This window comes from Ovis aries, chromosome 1 (assembly GCF_016772045.2).
Source record: "Ovis aries strain OAR_USU_Benz2616 breed Rambouillet chromosome 1, ARS-UI_Ramb_v3.0, whole genome shotgun sequence".
In the NCBI taxonomy this organism is placed as follows: Eukaryota; Metazoa; Chordata; class Mammalia; order Artiodactyla; family Bovidae; genus Ovis; species Ovis aries.
This window is the reverse complement of record NC_056054.1, coordinates 198,359,914-198,381,157: the sequence shown is the minus strand read 5'-3', so window position 1 is coordinate 198,381,157 and position 21,244 is coordinate 198,359,914. Positions and strand designations below refer to the sequence as shown.

General features: G+C 37.2%; 1 protein-coding gene across 14 annotated transcripts in view; it reads left to right on the top strand.

Moving 5' to 3' along the window:
* Nucleotides 1-21,244, top strand: part of TP63 (tumor protein p63) — a 264,867-nt gene that overhangs the window by 133,290 nt on the left and 110,333 nt on the right. For 6 of the 14 annotated variants that reach the window (XM_060419362.1, XM_060419345.1, XM_060419359.1 and 3 more), the window contains exon 1: nt 12,943-19,631. The exons of the other annotated variants lie outside the window; for them this stretch is intronic. In XM_060419362.1, coding sequence (XP_060275345.1) covers nt 19,422-19,631 — 210 coding nt within the window. In that variant the 5' untranslated portion in view covers nt 12,943-19,421. Of the gene's footprint in view, nt 1-12,942; nt 19,632-21,244 lie in introns of those variants that run through there. 14 annotated transcript variants of the gene reach the window in all.

Sequence of the window (21,244 nt, the reverse complement as noted above, 5' to 3'; positions counted from 1 at the left end):
AGTGCAAATGCTTTTCAGTATAACATTGGATACAATTGACTTTCCTTATCTGCATCTTTGGGTTCAACCAACCAAGGATTCAACTCATCAGGAGTCAAAAATATTCATTAAAAAAAATTCCATAAAGTTCCCAAAAGCAAAACTTGGATTTGCATGCCAGCAACTATTTTATAATATTTATATTATATTAGCTACTATAGGTAATCTAGAGCTGATTTAATGTATATGGAAGGAGGTGTGTAGGTTGTAGGGCTTCCCATGTGGCAGTAGTGGTAAAGAATCCACCTGCCAGTGCAGGTAGATGTAAGTGATTCTGGTTCAGTATCTGAATGGTTCTGGAAGATCCCCTGGAGGAGGGCAAGGCAACCCACTCCAGTATTCTTGCCTGGAGAATTCCATGAACAGAGGAGCCTGGTGGGCTACAGTCCAAGAGGTCTGCACAAAGTGGGACACAATTGAAGTGACTTGGCACTCATCCACGCATGTAGGTTATATGCAAATAGCTTGCCATTATACATAAGGGACTTAAGCATCTGGGGTTTTGGTATCCATGAGGGGTTCTGGAATCAATCTCCTGAAGATTCCAAGGGAGGACTACATAGCACATCAAACTATTAATATGAAAAATTATATAAATGTTAGTAGATACTGTCATTAAATATATCCCCAAGACCCATGTCCTCAAATGGCTATTTTGGGTGCAATTCTTTCTACAGAAAAGAAATAGACTTAAAAACTGTGTATAAATAAGTCATTTGACATGAGCTGAATTCACTTTCTTTAGCTTAATAGGTAGATTAGCTTTTTATAACTCCAAACTATTCTCCCCCAAGTCAGTCTTACTTCCTTTTTTTTTTTTTTTTTTTTTTTTTTTGTTGCTGTTGCTGTTTTTCAACCCAAACCCAGAGGGTGCTGCTCCTTTTGCTAGATTCCAAGCTCTGTCCTTGCAGTGTAAAGTGAAAACTGCCTTCTACACAGCTACTTAGATTCTAATTCACTTTTTCTCTCTCCTTGTTTCCACTTAGTTTTGTCCTTCCGTTTTCTTTTCTTCCAAACTTTCCTGAGGTAACTTTCAATACACATGGGTATCCATTATATTTCTTTGAGTATCTAAAGCATCAGTTTTCACAGATATCTAATTTTCCCTTCCTCAATTCATATCTGTTTTACATTTTAGAAGGCTCAAACTTAAAACTGAAAAACTTTTCACCAGAGAATCAGAGCTTAATGGAGATCAAAGTTTACTAATATCATAATGTGGTTATTAGAAAATCCGTTATAGTGACCAAAACTTAACAGATTTCAAAGTAGAACTTGAAGTTGCTAAATTGGGTCCATAAGATGCAATTCTGGTACCCTTATACATGCAAGCCATGGCAACATATATAAACATGTATTTCTCTTAGTTAAATGTAACGGATAATGCAGTTCTTTCAGATAAGGATGCAGTACTGTAAGAATGAGGAGAACCACTTCCTAATCACACAATGATTGCAAACTTTGGGGGTACTTATTTTCCATCTTTGGGTTTTATGTTGTCTGTCTCTAAAATGAAAAGTTTTGGCTATATGATCTCTACAGCTTTTCAATGATGTAATATGCTTTTCGTTCTGTTTTTACCATCACTTAGAATGACTGCCCCTATGGCCATCAGTACAAGTCAGGCGTTCTCTTTTATCCCTTATCTTCTTTAGGATACTACATTTCCCTCCAGAGAAACTGACAGGGTTCTTTATTCTTTCCTTGGTCTTCTTGCTGTGACACAAGAAGAGAAATTATATCTACTAATAGTCCTAGGGAAAAATGGGAAATGGAATTATGAGCAAATTCTTAATTGCTTGCTCACCACAGAGGTCCATAGTCTTAAAGAAGAATAGTGATCAACAAAGGGGTCCTTATGTTTGAGTCCCTAAACCATCTTGAGAACAAACTCAAATATCCCTTCTAGGCCAGCCCCAGATGGATTAGAGTCCTCCAAGCCTGTGGCTCTGTCAAAGGGCTGGTTTTACTTTACAGTTCTAAATGTAAGTGTTAAGCCTCAGATAAGCAGAAGACTGAACTCTCTAATTAGGCTTGCAGGTCAGTCTTTAAAGAAGTAAGAGGGCGGCATCCAGTAGTCTCCAACAGCATTCTGTGCATTGTTTGCTGAAGGTCAGAGGGCAAATGCTGTTGTGACAGTTAGGTGAACTTGGCAGGCACCTTTCTCTGGAGGGGGTGAGAGAAGGAAGCTTAGCTGATGTTGATCTTTCGTGATAGCAGTGGCAGAAGACAGTCCCTCAATTAGTAGAAACTTTTTGATATCCTTTCAATTCACATGAAGATTTTCCATTTTTAATCCAAGGAGTTAAGGAGGTAGAGTCATAGGAAATAAGAGAGGATCTGTCCAGACCAATGACTCAGCAGTAAAGAGTCTGCCTGCAATGCAGGAGACAAAACAGACGCGGGTTCAATCCTTGGGTCTGGAAGATTTCCTGGAGGAGGAAATGGCAACACACTCCAGTACTCTTGCCTGTAGAATCCCATGGACAGAGAAGTCTGGTCGGCTACAGTCCAAAGGGTCACAAAAAGTCAGATGCAACTGAGTGACTGAGCACACAGCACAGCCTAGACCTTTGCCTTCAGGGTAGTTTATTTTGTTTGTTTGTACGTTTTTTTATTGCTGTTGTTACTTTTAAAGCAAAATTTATTGAACTATATTTGTGTTTAAAAAGGCATCTATGTATGTGAATGATATATATATGAAATATATATGATGATGATATATATATTTATAATATTATGATATATATATATACACACACACAACTCTGTAATCATTCTTTTTTTAATTTAAAAGCCAAATTTATTAAACTATAATTTCAGGGACATTTTTAATCATAAATCCTAAAGGCTTAGTTCCCTTGAGTATAAGCAAAATAGAAATAACTTGAATCTACCACAATCTTATTCCAACCTATCTCTCTTACTCCACCTTCCATCTCCCATATCCAGCCCCCTCACCTACCTCATTTTATTCCTTTGAATCCATAATTTCATGTCTTTGTCTTTTGACCCATGCTATTGTTTTTATTCAGGAATGTCTTCTTTCTCTTTCTCCCAAATCCTTCTCAGCCTTAAAGACTCAACATAGACTCTTCTCATGAAAAATTAATCACTCCTCCTGTGTTTACATAGAACTTCTACTTGTAACTTATACTTGCTATTTATTTTCATCCTGATAATGTAAATATATATATATATATATATATATTTTTTTTTTACATATGTCTCTTTCACTGGATCAGGAAGTCTGAGGACAGATAGTCTTATTCTTCTTTGAGTCTTATTGTAAGACCCTATACAATAAAGGATTCAATTAATGTTAGAAGTGATAAGTGCATATGTGCAGGTGTGTGTGTGTGTGTGTGTGTGTGTGTGTGTGTGAAAGAAGTAATATGTTTGCCAAATGATGATCTCAGATATCCCTTACAAATGATGATCTCAGGTATTCCTTACAATCCCTTAACAGCATTAGTGTACCCCAAATAGATCTGTTATTTCCCTGTAAGATAATATCAAATCAACTAGATCACCTACGTAGGCAGGGAGAAGTCAAAGTGAAATTAACCTTTTCCCAGTGAGGTATACCAACATGCATGTTTGACCTCTTCCTCTCTGGACTAAGTGGTGACCAAAGAGAGAGGTGATCTGATAGTTGAAGCCCATGCATGAGTTTTAGTTTACGTAGGTGAAACTTAGGCAGGAGGACAAGGGGATGACAGAAGATGAGATGGTTGGATGGCATCACCGACTTGATGGACATGAGTTTGAGCAAGCTCCAGGAGTTGGTGATGGACAGGGAAGCCTGGCATGTGGCAGTCCATGGGGTCGCAAAGAGTCCGACATGAAGGTACTGAACTGACTGACTGAAGTAGTTTTCTAACTACTGACCATGGCTAAAATATTTGATGATTGCTGAATAAAAATTGTAAGAATATGGACTATTTGAGGAATGCATTGGGAGGAAAGAAGCTGTATATTATCTTTTAAAGAGTTGCTCAGTTTGAAGTATCAATATCCTGGTTGGGTCATAATCTTACAGATTTAGGACACACCACTTTTACTGTCATTGACTCAAGCTGTTTGACACTATTTCTTAAACTCCTTACCTTGCAGAGAATACATCTGAATTATAAAACCTCATGCAGAAAAAGGAATAATTTTAAAAGAGAGCATAAGATGTTGATTAAGATAGGAATAGTGTATACCCATTTCATTCATGGAGCAAATGACTTACAAGTAATGACTCACTTTGGGGGCAGCTGCCCCCATCTGCTCCATAAAGCTTGTGTGTGTGTGTGTGTGTGTGTGTGTGTGTGTGTGTGTGTCTGTGTGTGTCTGTGTGTCTGTGTCTGTGTGTGTGTATGTGTATTCAGATTACATATAATGAAATCTGACTTTGGTACTTGTTTTTCCCTGTAACTTGAATATAACATGTGCACTGGATTTCATTTGAAGAAATGATGTCTTTATTATTAGGAAGCCATAATACTGAATTTCCCTTTACTTTTAAGCAACATGTAGCTGAATCCTAAAGTCATTATTAGTCGCTGTTGGAAATTACCTAGAGTTTTTGGATGCAGCTCTCCTTTTGAGTCTTGCTTTTTTTTTTTTTTAATCTCTTTGAGACAACAGTTTCAGAATTGTCCAGTTAATGATCGATGCAGATAATGTTTTCTTACAAAATCAAACCGGTGGCCTCCAAGACCAGAAGATCTGGCTTAACCACTCAGGTCATAGAAACACACCTACTCAGTTGCACCACTTTTTAATCGAGCTGTGAATCAGGCTTGGGAAGCTGGAATTAAGTCCGTTCATTGTGTCTGTAACAGTAAGAAGCATAGGAGATCAACATGAAGGGGGAAAAGCTGCTAAAGGAGAAAGAAATCTTTGGGAGTCATTTGTAGCAACATCGCCATTCATTTTTCCTGCCTAGCATGCAAACAAATTGATTTTCTCTGAGGCTGAATTCATCCCCATCGTTAAGGCATGTGTGTGACAGGGTAATCTCTTCTGTGACAGGCAACTTGTATGGCACAAGACCATATGAAGCCTTAAGCATAGTTTATATGTGAATCTGAATACAGCATTTAACCTCTCTGTAACCTGATTGCCTTATCTAAGGAGTGGGAGTAATAAGAACAAGCCTGCTTTGCAGATGTGTCTGATGGATCAAACCAGAATAGCCATCTGATAAACAGAATTTGAGTGCCTATTATCCATACTTCCAAAGGTGTAGGAAGTGCAAAACTAAATAGGCATCACCCTTGTCCTCATATTTTAGTGTGGGACTCGTGAAAGCAGAATTAAAAAGAAATGAGATGAGATCTATAATCATATAGGTATCCATAAAATTGGAGAAAAAGAGGCAAAAGTAACTGGCTGCTTAGAAAAGACAAAAATGATCCAAGAGTGCTTCAAGCACCATGCTGAGTGTGTAGCAGATACTCAAGTGTTGAGTAAAATAGAAGAAACACCTAATATGGGCATTGAAGAATACACTTGAATTTACCTGTCTGAGAGAATGGAAGAACCAGACTATACAAAACCGCAGCATTGGGAAATATAAGATCTATTTGCTTTTAAACTTCAATGTATAATTCACATCCTAAAGGCTCTTGTTATAAAGCCCCCAAACTTCTGCATTCTTCTTTGTCCATTCATAAGACATTTTTAAAATAAAGATAGTCCTGTAGACTTTAAATCTAGAACTGGTCCATACTGCCACATTGTCATGTATATACTGTTGATGTTGGATTTGGTTTTCCTTTTCAATAAACAGTCCCCAGGGTTTACCTCCAAACTTTACTTATGAGGCTTCTAATTCCACGTAAGCTTTACTTTTGTCTGTACTCAGAGATCCTGGAACAAACATTACACCAGGAAGCCACTTACTTTTATGTCGTCATTATTATTATTATTTTTTTGGACCAAGGCTTGCTGTACTCCATGCTTAGAGTAAGCGATACTTTTACTCCCGTGGCCTGTAGCCACAGACTGAAGATTATCGCAGCCTGGTGACAGCTGTGTCTGAGACAACAAGCAGTACATGCTGCTTTCCCAGTTCTGGAAAAAAAAAAGAATACCACAGTTTGTCAGTCCTAAATTACTTTGACCTTTCTGCTGGAGGTAGTAGGGACATCAGTTATGCTGGTCTAGTTAGGGCCTCGGTCTTTCTTTTTTCCTGATAATTTTGACTTATATTTCAAATGTAGTGTTCCTTGTTTATGTGGCATTTTTCTACCCCCCCCAAAATGATCACAATAGTTACATGGTAGCAATATAGTTAGTGTCCCTTAAAAGTATATGAAAACTATAAGAGTGTGGCTTTATTTCTGGTCTCTATCCTGTTCTATTGATCTATATGTCTGTTTTTATGCCAGTACCATACAGTTTTGATTACTACAGCTTTGTAGTTTAGTCTGAAGTCAGCAAAAACATTATTCCTCTAGTTCTTTTCTTTTTTCTCAGGATTGTTTTGGATACTTGGGGTCTTTTGTGTTGCCATATGAATTTAAAATTGTTTTCCCTACTTCTGGGGAAAATACCATTGCTATTTTGATAGGGATTACATTGACAGATGAATGGATAAGGAGGATGTGATACACACACACACACACACACACACACACACACAGTGGAATATTACTTAGTCAAAAATATAAAGATCTTGCCATTTGCAACAACATGGTGGACTTGGCATTATAGTAAGATAAGTCAGAGCAAGACAAATACTGCATGTAGAATCTAAAAACTACAACAAACTAGTGAATAAAACAAAAAAGAAGCAGACTCACAAACGACAGAGAACAAACTAAAGGCTACCAGTGGGTAGGAAGAGAGGGGCAGTTAGGAGTTAGGGGGAAAACGGGATTATTACGGGATATATGAAGTCATGTGTATGAAACTCTTGAAAATTGTAAAGCACTTTAGAATTTAAAGAATCTTTAATTCTACTAAAAAAGTGTATGGAGAATCTGAGACTTTTGGGCTGAGACAGGACTTTAGAAATCTCACAGGAATTGGCCAGCCCTTTGTGGTACTTGTAGGAGGTAGAGAAACAGCGAGGCTAGATAACTACTTCAAGATCACATTGTGCATTACAGGGACAGAAAGTAGAACTTTTAAAAAGGCATATATATGTATACAGTTCAGTTCAGTCGCTCAGTCGTGTCCGACTATTTGCAACCCCATGAATCGCAGCACGCCAGGCCCCCCTGTTCATCACCATCTCCCGGAGTTCACTCAGACTCATGTCCAGCGAGTTCGTGATGCCATCCAGCCATCTCATCCTTGGTCGTCCCCTTCTCCTCCTGCCCCCAATCCCTCTCAGCATCAGAGTCTTTTCCAATGAATCAACTCTTCGCATGAGGTGGCCAAAGTACTGGAGCTTCAGCCTTAGCATCATTCCTTCCAAAGAAATCCCAGGGTTGATCTCCTTCAGAATGGACTGGTTGGATCTCTGCAGTTCAAGGGACTCTCAAGAGTCTTCTCCAACACCACAGTTCAAACACATCAATTCTTCGGCACTCAGCCTTCTTCACAGTCCAACTCTCACATCCATACATGACCACAGGAAAATCCATAGCCTTGACTAGACGGACCTTAGTTGGCAAAGCAATGTCTCTGTTTTTGAATATACTATCTAGGTTGGTCATAACTTTTCTTCCAAGGAGTAAGCATCTTTTAGTTTCGTGGCTGCAATCACCATCTGTAGTGATTTTGGAGCCCCCAAAATAAAAGTCTGACACTGTTTCTATTGTCTCCCCATCTATTTCCCATGGAGTGATGGGACCGGATGCCATGATCTTCGTTTTCTGAATATTGAGCTTTAAGCCAACTTTTTCACTCTCCTCTTTCACTTTCATCAAGAGGCTTTTTAGCTCCTCTTCACTTTCTGCCATAAGGGTGATGTCATCTGCATATCTGAGGTTATTGATATTTCTCCCGGCAATCTTGATTCCAGCTTGTATTTCTTCCAGTCCAGCGTTTCTCATGATGTACTCTGCATAGAAGTTAAATAAGCAGGGTGACAATATACAGCCTTGATGTACTCCTTTTCCTATTTGGAACCAGTCTATTGTTCCATGTCCAGTACTAACTGTTGCTTCCTGACCTGCATACAGATTTCTCAAGAGGCAGGTCAGGTGGTCTGGTATTCCCATCTCTTAAAGAATTTTCCACAGTTGATTGTGATCCACACAGTCAAAGGCTTTGGCATAGTCAATAAAGCATAAATAGATGTTTTTCTGGAACTCTCTTGCTTTTTCCATGATCCAGCAGATGTTGGCAATTTGATCTCTGGTTCCTCTGCCTTTTCTAAAACCAGCTTGAACATCAGGGAGTTCACAGTTCACGTATTGCTGAAGCCTGGCTTGGAGAATTTTGAGCATTACTTTACTAGCATGTGAGATGAGTGCAATTGTGTGGTAGTTTGAGCATTCTTTTGCATTGCCTTTCTTTGGGATTGGAATGAAAACTGACCTTTTCCAGTCCTGTGGCCACTGCTGAGTTTTCCAAATTTGCTGGCGTATTGAGTGGAGCACTTTCACAGCATCATCTTTCAGGATTTGAAATAGCTCAACTGGAATTCCATCACCTCCACTAGCTTTGTTCATAGTGATGCTTTCTAAGGCCCACTTGACTTCATGTTCCAAGATGTCTGGCTCTAGATTAGTGATCACATCATCATGATTATCTCGGTCGTGAAGATCTTTTTTGTACAGTTCTTCCGTACACACACACCATATTTATGTATACCAGTTTCTCGTACATAGGATCTAGATGTAGTGCAAGCATGAATAGTACAGCAGAGAGGATGAGTGAAAACAGAGCTCCAAGGATGGCTTAATTAAATTCCCATGGTCCCTGATACAGAGGTACTGTGCACCTCAGGTGTGTGTATGGGATGGGGTGAGATTCACAGATGGAATCATTGAAGTCTTCCCAAAGTAACAAGCCAGTGACTTCATTTTGTTGCCTGGTACTGTACTGTGTTTAACCAGGGGAGACATTTCCTATAACTAAAGATGAGTGCAGATCGGTGAATTGAAACCAGAAAAAGACATTAGAACTCGCTTTTTCTGAGAGTCTGAATTAAAAGAGACAAAATATGATTATTTTCCTGGGGTTCATCCAGGACTCCAAAGTTAACACACCCCCTTTTTATTTTGCCTGGGATTTTTTTTCCCCCTAAAAGGGTGGAAAGGATTTACGTAAGAAAGAAAGCTGAGTTGCCTCAAAATACAGCCTCCAGGAAGAATAAGATATCCCCTGCCCAACCTATATTCCTGCTGAGGAGAGAAAAAAAAAATGAGGAACTAAAAGTGAAGCCTAAAGTCTCCAGCTTGATAGTGAGACTGAAAGCTTGGTTGAAATCAACTAGTCTATGAAATCAACTGCTTTCACCATCTCTTTAGAAAGGAAATAACACAAGCAAAAGATTTGAGATATAAAGTCGATGGCAAAGTTGTGTGTCTCCATCAGTAGTGAAATTCAGACTGTGATTAAACAGAAAACATGAACACCAAGGAGACTAGAATCACAGTAGTATAGGATACACATATATAATAAATCTACGTCTAATTAACAGGTTGAAAAACTTCACGATGGATAGAAGAATGTCCTGCTTCAAGTAATATAATTTACTGGCAGAGCCAGAACTTAATCCAAAGTCTCTGACTCTTGGGACAATATCCTTTTATGCAGGATCCTAAAAGATATGATGGATTGGTTTCCCTATGGTTTATCAGGTAGGGTAAATTACTTAAAAGCTGGTATCATATTGAAATATATTCCAGTATGAAAAAAAAAGAATGGCGATGTATTATGCAATTAGCTTGAGTATTTGTTGATTATTCACCAGTTAATTAAAATAACAAACAAACAAATGAACTCAAAATTGCAGTGGAGATGTGGACCACAGGTTTGCTGCTGTTGATTCCAGCATTTTTTCCATTCTTCCAAGTTGGCATTGACTGTATTGTCTTCACTTATTTCAGCAACAGCCATTTGGAGGGAGTGGCAATAAGTAGAAAAGAAAGGAATAAAATATAATTTTAATCAGATTATCCCTTGAAATACTAGAAAATCTAGTGCTTAAAAAGCAAGAACTTTTAGCAGGTATTTAGTAGCATGTCCAGAACTACAGATGTGAATAAGTAAAAGGAGAAAAGAAAGGAAAGTAGAAACTGTTGCTTTGTCCTAGCAGACGTCTTGAGACCCCATGGACTGCAGCCTACCAGGCTCCTCTGTTCATAATTCTCTATGCAAGACTACTGTAGTGGGTTGCCATTCCCTCTCCAGAGGATCTTCCCAATCCAGCGATCAAACTCAGGTTTCCTGCATTGCAGGCAGATTCTTTACCATCTGAGCCACCAGGGAAGTCAAGTCCAAAAGGATAGAAGGGTACTGAAACCCATTTAGAACTATGATAAGCTAATCACTGCTCTAGGGTTAGTTAGGAAGTTAAATGTTATAATATAGGATGGTATTTTGATTTTATAGATAAAGATTCAAAGAAAATAGGTAAACACAGCAGTATTCAAACACAAGTTGGTATGATTCAAATAGTTGCATTTTTCAAAGGAGACCAACTAATGGATGGAGATTAGTTATGCTCATTTTAATAAATCATGTATAACAATAGTAGGAGGAAGTTAATTTTGTTTGTGCTTTTTTACTCCAAAATATTAAAAATATTTAAAACATTTGTAGCTGCTTAGTTGTTGTGGCAGGGTAAGCTCTTTTCTATGTTGATGATCTAAACAGAAATTGGTATAGTATCTAGAAATCAATTTAGTAGTATCTACTGGGCTTTAAAATATTTAAATATCTCTTAACCAAATAATACAGAATAATAACTTTTAATAATTAGAATAATAACTTCTAATAATATATTTTAATTAATAGCATAATAAATGTTTGCTTTAAAAATATGTGTGTGTATGTGCTCTCAGTCATGTCCCACTGTGTAACCCCGTGGACTGTAGCCTAGCCGGCTCCTCTGTCCATCGAATTTTCCAGGCAAGAAGATTGCAGTGGGTTGCTATTTCCTCCTCTAGGGGAACTTCCAGACCCAGGGATTGAACCCACATCTCTTGTGCCTCCTGTATTGGCAGGTGGATTCTTTACTACTGTGCCACCTGGGAAATAGAGTTAATGAAAAACAGAAGCAGATTAAATACCCCATTAATGGGAGATGGCTAAATTAATTCAATAAGACTATATGGCAATGAAAAAATATAGGGTTTAATTAAGATACCTGAGTTATGACCTGAGTATGCAATCATATTAACAGGTGAATTTTAAAAATAATTATGTGCCTATATTTATATAGACACACATATACAGTTTTAGGAGCTCCCCAGGTGGAACTAGTGGTTAAGAACCTGCCTGCCAATGCGAGAGACATAAGAGACGAGGGTTTGATCCCTAGGTTGGAAAGATCCCCTGGAGGAGGCATGGCAACACACTCCAGTATTCTTACCTGGAGCATTCCATGGACAGAGGAGCCTGGCGGGCTACTCTCCAGAGGGTCACAAAGAATTGGACATGACTGAAGTGATTTAGGATGCACACACATACATTTTTAGTAAAATATACCTTTAATATGTACTATCATATGTTTAGTTTGTAAAGCACACAGAGTTACATGGAAAAGAAAATACCAAAATTTTGACAGTGGTTATCTCTAGGTTCTGGGATAAATGTCTAATAATTCATTTTTATGTAATAAAGTAATCAAAGTTTCTATTTCAATACATGTAATACTAAAAAGCAAAGAAGCTTGAAAAATATACGACAAATATGTCAAAGGGCTAATATCTTTATTGATAAAGAATGTTACTACAATGAGGTAGAGATTAGAGGGGAAAGCAAAGGACATTAATAGATCATGTAAAGAAGAAATGCATAGGGCTAATAAACATATTGAAATGCATTTAATTTTTCTCACAACCAAGGGGATTCATATTAAAGTAAGAAAATATTTTTTTCATTTATAAAGTTGGAAAAGATGACTCTAATACTGTGGTTCTTAACCTCATACAAATACAATTTGATTCAGCCCTTTGGAAAATAACTTGATTCTATACATATCACTTTCACTTTTATGCATTGGAGAAGGAAATGGCAACCCACTCCAGTGTTCTTGCCTGGAGAATCCCAGGGATGGGGGAGTCTGGTGGGCTGCAGTCTATGGAGTCGCACAGAGTCGGACAGGACTGAAGCAACTTAGCAGCAGCAGCAACATGGGAAAAAGCTTACAATATGAAGATAACATTTATGTGTGTGTGTGTATATATATATATATATAATCTAATTTTGCAGACAGAATATATACATACACGTAAGAAAAAGACAAAGGAAACTTCTAACAGTAATTATGATAACTTTTTATTTTTGTTTTTCAGTTTTGGGCTCAAAATATCACACTATTTTTATAATCTAAAATTTTAAAATGCAAATTAAAGATTATATTAAGATGATCTTATCATTTTGCACATGGTGTTTTAGTCGCTAAGTTGTGTCTGACTCTTGTCACCCCATGGACTGTACCTTGCCAGGCTCCTCTGTCCATGGGATTCTCCAGGCAAGAATAATGGAGTGGGTTGCCATTTCCTTCTCCAGAGGATCTTCCCAACCCAGGAACCAAACCCTGGTCTCCTGAATTGCAGGCAGATTCTTTACCAACGGAGCTACAAGGGAAGCCATATTCTTTTGCATATGGATACCTATTTCCTTGGACTGTTTTGAATCCCTTCAGATCTTGATTTCCCCATTTAGTATTTCTTTATATATCAGTGTCTTCAGGGCTTACCTCATAAGCCAGTCAGTAAAGAGTCTGCCTGCAATGCAGGAGACCCAGGCTTGATTCTTGGGTTGAGAGCATCCCCTGGAGAAGGAAATGGCAACCTACTCCAATATTCTTGCCTGGAGAATCCCATGGAGAGAGGAGCCTGGCAGGCTACAGTCCAGGGGTTACAAGAGTCAGACAGGACTTAGTGACTAAACCACCACTACCACTGTCTTCATCTTCCTCTGTAAGAGAAAAATAATAACAGTATATACATCATAAGTTTTTATGAACATTAATTGAATTTTGATATATATATAAAGTGCTCTGAAAAATACCTGACCCACAAAATATACAAAGAGAGAGAAACTAAATGTTGTCTACCATTTTACCTTCTACTTGAAGGTTTACAAAAATAAAGAAATAAATCTATAAGATATAGGACAGAGTTTATTTTCTCCTCTGTGCCTATAAGTGTTGCTTATCTTTCAGAGTCTCACTAGTGACTCTAAACTGGAGGTGACCTTTTAGCTTAGTTTGGAATTTAGCTTTAGCCTTCAGAGAAAACTGATTTGGTAAATTGATTTAGTGCTTTCAGTAGCTTCTCCAAGGCTCATTCTTACCTGTCTGGAGTAAGCAAGGAAGGAAATCACTTAACTGGGGAAAGGTTAGAGCTGTGAAAGTTAGTGTGTCCTGCTGATCATCCTTTGACTTTATGGTGGCTGGTATTAAAATGATTTCATTGATTTTGTTCTGGAGCAGCTTGGAAAGTCCCAACATTTCTTAGCTTTCATTCATGCTCTATAAAATCCCAATATTTTTTGACTGTTGTAGATTTATCATGCTGACAATTTTGCTTCTTGACAAATAATTATTGAAGTTTTGGGGAACAGTCCTTGAGTTGAAAGCATCATTTTTCTCTCTCTCCTATTGTAATTAGGTGCTATGCATTGATTCCTATAGGAAAGGCATTCATGTCATAATAAATACTTTGGGTAAATAATCCCTTTTCAACTTTCTAGTTTTTTTTCTAGAGTTAAATCATTTGATTGAACTTATATTCATCAAGGTTTTAGACACTAAATGTGATATGATGAACTGAAATGTACTCTGACCTCAAATGTTCATAGCTTCATAGAGGAGTTGACAAGTGTACAATTTTTGCATTGTAAACTATATATTCACATAAAATAAGAAAAGATTTAACTTCAACTAGGAAATTGGAGAACTCAATTTCATTTAAGGAATTTGAAAGTGTTTTCATTTACCGGTAAATGGGACGAAGGCATTCCAAACTGAGGGACCAGGTTGAGCAGAGGGGCAAAATGTTCAGCTGGGGCCAGCATGTAGCAAGTAGAGTGGAATATAGGAATATGAAGCTGAGAGGGCAGCTTGAAATCAACCTGTGAAGAAGGATTTTGAGTGCCTATGAAAACAGCTTATTCCATTGGCAATGATGCATCCTGAGGAATAACACAATCATAGTTGTTCTTTAGGAAAGATAAAAATGATGGCGAGAGCCCTCTGTAGGGAGGAGAGAATGTGGAGACATTGATAGATATGGTTAAATTTTTGATTAAACCATAGAGGGTTGATACATTTCTAGTCAAGCACATGTTCTTTCTTGGAATTTCAACTGCTAATATAAAAGCAAGTCACCAGTCTCTTTTTTCCATAACTAACTACCTAATCCTACCAGATACAATGAAGCCTCTTCTAACTTTTAAGTTATGTTTTCTCAATTCAATAGACCTAAAGTCTTCATGAGGGGAACTCACTAAAACTTTTATCTCCATTTTTATGACTGCATGAAACCTAAATATTTCCTTATTTTCTTTACCTACCTCAAATCATAGGGGGCAGACATAGATCTGAGAGACTAAATTGCTTCCATTTTTTACTTTCTAGAACTTTATAGAGACCATGTTGTTCCCTACCCAACCTTACATAATGTGGATTAAGAAATTCAACTAGTATTTTATGTGTTCAGTTCAGTTCAGTCACTCAGTCGTGTCCGACTATTTGCAGTCGCATGAATTGCAGCACGCCAGGCCTCCCTATCCATCACCATCTCCCGGAGTTCACTCAAACTCACGTCCATTGAGTTGGTGATGCCATCCAGCCATCTCATCCTCTGTGTTCTCCTTCTCCTCCTGTCCCCAATCTCTCCCAGCATCAGAGTCTTTTCCAATGAGTCAACTCTTCGCGTGAGGTGGCCAAAGTACTAGAGTTTCAGCTTTAGCATCTTTCCTTCCAAAGAACACCCAGGACTGATTTCCTTTAGAATGGACTGGTTGGATCTCTTTGCAGTCCAAGGGACTCTCAAGAGTCTTCTCCAACACCACAGTTCAAAAGCATCAATTCTTTGGTGCTTAGCTTTCTTCACAGTCCAACTCTCACATCCCTACCTGACTACTGGAAAAACCATAGCCTTGACTAGATGGACCTTTGTTGGCAAAGTAATCTCTCTGCTTTGGAATATGTTATCTAGGTTGGTCATAACTTTCCTTCCAAGGAGTAAGCATCTTTTAATTTCATGGCTGCAATCACCATCTGCGGTGATTTTAAAGCCCAAAAAATAAAGTCTGACACTGTTTCCACTGTTTCCCCATCTATTTCCCATGAAGTGATGGAACCAGATGCCATGATCTTAGTTTTCTGAATGTTGAGCTTTAAGCCAACTTTTTCACTCTCCTCTTTCACTTTCATCAAAAGGCTTTTTAGTTCCTCTTCACTTTCTGTCATTTTTATGTGTACCAAGCATTTATGTACTTGCCTAACTTTCTCACTTAGAGGTGTAAATGGAGCCATTGACATTTGGTATGATATAAAGATTGCATGTCAAATTAGAGACAAAAATTATTCAATAAAATGATGAAATAAGTTATATATTTGGGGGAGGAGTGAATATTCACTTATTTCTCATAATACAAATTCAATAAAAATTCTAGAGCATTAAATGACTTGAATATGAAAAATTAAAAGCCCCATAATAATATGAAACTATAATATGGCCAAAGGATTTTATAATGTTGGACTGGCAAAGACCTTTCAAACTCTCTTTGAAAAGTAACAAATCATAACAGAAAAATGATGAACTTAGTTATGGAAAATAGAAATCTTCTACACCAAAGAACAAATCATAAATCCATATATGAGTTTGAAACACCAGAAACACATACAGCCAGGCACATAGCAGAAAATTATTTGTTGCAATTATTATAAGGTTAATATTTTTACATATAAAGAGTTCTTACATGAGTATCTGTAAAGAAGGATATTCAACAAAAATGTAACACACTTCTTTCAAGAAAGCGTGTGTGTTAATCGTACATCTTGAATGACTTCTGCTCCCAATGTACTAGATTTACAGCAGTGACAATTTCATTCAAGAGATAGTGCTGAGCCCTGAGTCTGAGGCCATGAATCTGTGAAGAATTTGAGGGAACTGCTGAGAATGAGAAATTATGACCTGTAAGTAAAGTTAAATAAAGTTGTTCTGACTCCTGAAGACTTAGGAAACCTACTTAAAATCTTTGAGTTTATTTATTTATCTGCACAATGTTGATAATAATACTTACCTACATCACTAGGTTATTAGGAAAATTAATACACATTAATAAACCTTTGGGGTCAAAGGTAAACATTGCTGCATGGTGAATACAGAAAGTGGTTGCTTCTCTGTAACCTTCTGCTTAAATAAATGCATGATGTTTACATCAAGTATTCACACTAATTCTGAAATCAAATGTAATCAGAGGTACTTTCATTCACTCTTTTAAGGAAATGTGTGTGCTAAGTTCAAATTTAAATGAATTGGTAGCTACTATGAAGTGTGTTAATTGGTCAGTCATGTCTGACTCTGCAACCCCATGGTCTGTAGCTCACCAGGCTCCTCAGTCCATGGAATTCTCCAGGCAAGAATACTGGAGTGGGTAGCCATGGCCTTCTCCAGGGGATATTCCTGACCCAGGGATTGAACCCGCATCGTCTGCATTGCAGGCAGGTTATTTACCATCTGAGCCACCAAGGAAGCCCAGGAGCTATTATACCCTAAAGCAAAAACCATGAATTTTCCCCTCAATACATTGTGGCTTTTTCTTTATGTCATTTAAGCATCTTAGTATCTGTGCAACTCATCTGCTTCATTGTACAGTTTGAAGATGAGCAAACTGAGGTACAAATACCCCAGTAAAATATGAGAAATGTGAATAATCCTTTAAATCACTTCCACAAATTCTGGACAAAAACTCTTATCTTTATAATGGTTTTTAGAAATCATTTAGTTCTGCCTCTCATTTCACAAATGAGGAACGTGAATCCAGAGTGGTTAAGTAACCTGCCCCAAGGGCACAGAGTTGGAAGTGGTTCTTGTATATCATACTTACTCCTTTAACCCCTCGTCCAGTGCTCCTTCCCCTCCAGTACCCAAAACACACACGTAGCCTTAGCAGATTTATTGTATCTTATATGTAAAATATACATGTTTTAGATTTGGTCGATACCTTAGATAGAGATCATAGTCTAACCGGCATACGCTGAAGGCTAAGGTGGCAGAGAGAAGGAATTTGATCTTTTTCATCCATCAAATACTGCTGGGAAGCTTTTGACTTTGCGCAAGATGAAATTTGTTTACATTTGGTTGAATATCATCAGCATCTGATAATGTGAACCCTGGATTTAGGGGTTCAAATGCTTACACTACCCTATTCATGTAAAAAATCCAATAATGACTTTCTGGGCAGTTGTGCTAATGCATTTACTCCAGATTAATTTCCAATCTTGCCTCATTCAGAACTTCCTACTAGGGTATAAAGATCTGGGATCAGATCAAGAACTCTGTTTTTAAAAAGCACCCTGGATAATTCTCAGGATCATCCAAGTTTTTGAACCACTGGAATAGAGCACAGTTTTCAGGAAACAACTATCTGCTTTCTACTACTGACCTGGAAGCTGTCAGTGGGTATATAATTTAAATACATAGTATAAATAATGAATTGCATTTTACAAATCATTTCTTTCTTTTTTTTTTTTTCTTTTGGTTTTTGTTTTTGTCTTGTAGCCAATGCTTCTTTGGTTAATTACAGATAGTAAGAGATAACCTTCCCAGTATTTCAGTGAAGAGATCAACATTTTGTCTGATATAAATTTATAGAATTAGTGTTGTCATATCCTTGCACAGTTGAAATAAAATGGTATTACTGAAAATTTTTTGCAAAAAGTGAAACATCTTACCAATAACTTAGGGACTTAAGATAAATATCACCTCATGGTCATATTATCCTTACGTGCATGCATTTTATGGAGGCAAAAAGTGAAGTAAAGGGGAGGCAACTCCAAGGTCACGAATGCATTTGCACAGGGTATTTTAAAGGTTTATATGCTAATCTATTCTGGTTTCTAGTTTTCTTCTAATCTCCTTCTAAATTTTGGAAGTAATCTAAATATTCACTTATAGATATCTTGTCCAGTTGTAACTTTTAGGCAGGAAAGAGGTAATTTGGATTCCCGAGTGTGAGGTGAGAAGTGATGTTTAGATATAAGTAACTAAATTATACTCCACAGCAATGAGCATATGTTAGTGGATCCCACAGTAGCCATCAGGATGCATTTCATCTTTACTGAATCCATAGCAAGCAAAACCTAATTCTACATGAATGTTGTGTATTTAAGTAAATATATTTTTAAAGCAAAATCTGACTTGTCTTTCAGACCTGAAGATTTATTCTTATTAATAGTAGTTAATTATGTTTATAAAATTACTATCTTTGAGCATTAATACAACTAGGTATGGTAGAGAAAATAAATATTCAAATAGATAAGCTATCATACTGATTCTATATTTCAAGAAATAATGGTAGAAAAAAAGCATTTTTTAAGGGCTTTAAAAAAAAAAAAAAGGGCACTTTTCCCGGCTTCTCTATTTCCTGTACATAACATGGATGTTTGTCTGTTTTTACAAGTTAACGGGGCCAATGATTTAAATTGTTATTGAAACATGCTTTGAACAATCAAGTGGTGTATGTTGGCATAGATTCATTTGAAACCACTGATATTTCTCTAGGGAGAAGTGGGAAATCCTTCACCTATCAGGCAGTGGATTTTTAAATTTTTATATTAAGTATACATATGCGTTGATTTGGGTAGTTTCCCCAAATTTCTAACTGTGTAATCATTCTTGAAAATCCACATCTAGGTTTTAAAACCCAAAACAAAAAAACAACTTCTGAAAGCTTTTTCCTGAAGCTTTACTTTTCATTGCAAAGTGTAAAATAACTTTCTGAAGTGCCTTCTTTAAGTCCTGGTGGTGGTACGATCTGTGGTTTGTTTGGGGAGATTTTGTTTTCAGGAAAGAGTGTGTTTTCTTATGAAAGAGACAAGGGAAAGTTTTACCTGTCTCTCTCCAGTGTTCTTTTTTTCTCTCTCTCTTTCCTTTTCTTTTAAAGATTGGTGATAAGGAATTCTAACTACTTAATGAGATGGGAGAGGCCTCACTCCATTGGAGTGGAGGAGTCCAGGTGGAAGTTGATGGATTGGACAGGTAAAGAGAAGAGTCCCGCCCCCTCATGCCTATAGTTGGGTATATATGAGGGAACCTAAAATTATGTACAGAGAGAGAAAGAGAGAGAAGGACTTGAGTTCTGTTATCTTCCTAGTAGATTTCTACTGTAAGGGTCTCAGAGGGGGTGGGGGGGTTGGCAAAATCCTGGAGCCAGAAGAGAGGACAGCGGCATTGATCAATCTTACAGCTAACATGTTGTACCTGGAAAACAATGCCCAGACTCAATTTAGTGAGGTAAGGCTTTTAGATTTTAGCACTCCATTTAGAGATGCTATTTTTATTTCTCTTTTTAAAATAAAAGCTTACATATTTGTGGTTCTTGGTCACCCAATGTAATGTTTTTGCAAACTGTGTATAGGAATCTCTTTTTTCTTGGTTAATGTTTTCTGTGGTGACTGTAAGAGTGTTTTTAAAATAAAAGATGAAACAGTAGGAGAAAAGGGAGAAGAAAAATTTCTGGGGAGATGTTATGTATTTGAAGAAGCTCAATATTCAGGAATTTAGAAAATCACTCTGTATGAGAACAGACTGAGAGAGCAGATCATATTCTGCCAGACTCACTGAAATGACTCCTCTGTTGGGTTTTCACTTACCAGTAAGACAAATTTGTTGATTGTGTCTCAACTCAGTTAAGTTCTCAGTTTTATCTCCAGACTTCATCCTAAAAGCAAATTAAGTGTTTTTTTCTTTTTTTTTTAAAGTAATCAGTTGAGGGTTTTTTTTGTTGTTTTTTTTTTTTAAGCCATCTCTGTTTTGAAGTCTGTCAATCCAGAGACCCACCTAAATCCTGAGGGGACTTCATTCATGTCCCTATTGTCTGGTGATTTGACTTCAACTTTCACAGTATAATCAGTTATTATGGAGTGATGCATTATTAAATATTTATGTATGCATACATGTAAATGTATACTATAGCACATAGGATTTTATTTAAGGAATTAATGTTTGCCGCCCTGATCTGTCTTCAACACTTTTGTCTCAGGGATTTAAATCTCTGAATTAAAAAAATCCTGAAGAGACTATAAGGCTTTGAGGAAGTTTCCTAAGGTTGAGGGAGGTCTAACAACAATATTAGTTTACATTCCTCAGAATAGGGCAGCTGTGTTGACACTAATCAGACTGGGGAGGGGGGGAGTGCAGTGTGAAGAGAGTGAGTTCAGTGTTTTGGATAAAAATGCTTGCAGGTGAATGCTTAGAAAAGTAGACTGGAGTATTCAAATAGAGCTCCTTAAAAATCAGAACAAAATGCATAGTACTCTGGGCAGAAGGCACAAGGGAAGCCTCCACACTGGGCAACAAAGCCGGGCCAGTGCTTTCATATTGACCATGCTATTGTCTAGACACCTGAACTGTGTAAATATAGCAGGGGAAATATCGAGTTATCTAAAGAAGGAAAAGGAAGTGCCTATTTTCCTTTAAAACATTCAAGTAGGCTTGCTTGTCCTCGGTGGAGAAACTTGAGTTTCTTGTTTTGCTTTAATATTGAAAGTCAGCTTAAAATGTTACTAAGCAATTACAAAAAATGGAAGTAACACTTATGATTATCTTGTTTCTATTTGATCCAATGTTGTCCTGTTTTGATCATTAAAAAAAAAAAAAGGAAAAGATCTGTCAGTCATATCATATCTGACTTTGTGTTCGTGAAAAATTTGGCGCGCATTTATAATCAGGTTAGGATTCCTGTGTGTGTAAATAAAAAAGGTTAGAAACAAAAGTTGACTTTGAAGTATCTCTAAGAAAAGTATAAAGTTGATGTGAAGTGGAAAGAACTGATTATTTCTCATGAAAGAAAAAAAAAAACTGCATGAACACTGTGTTGAGAACGTATTTGTACGAATGACTGCCTT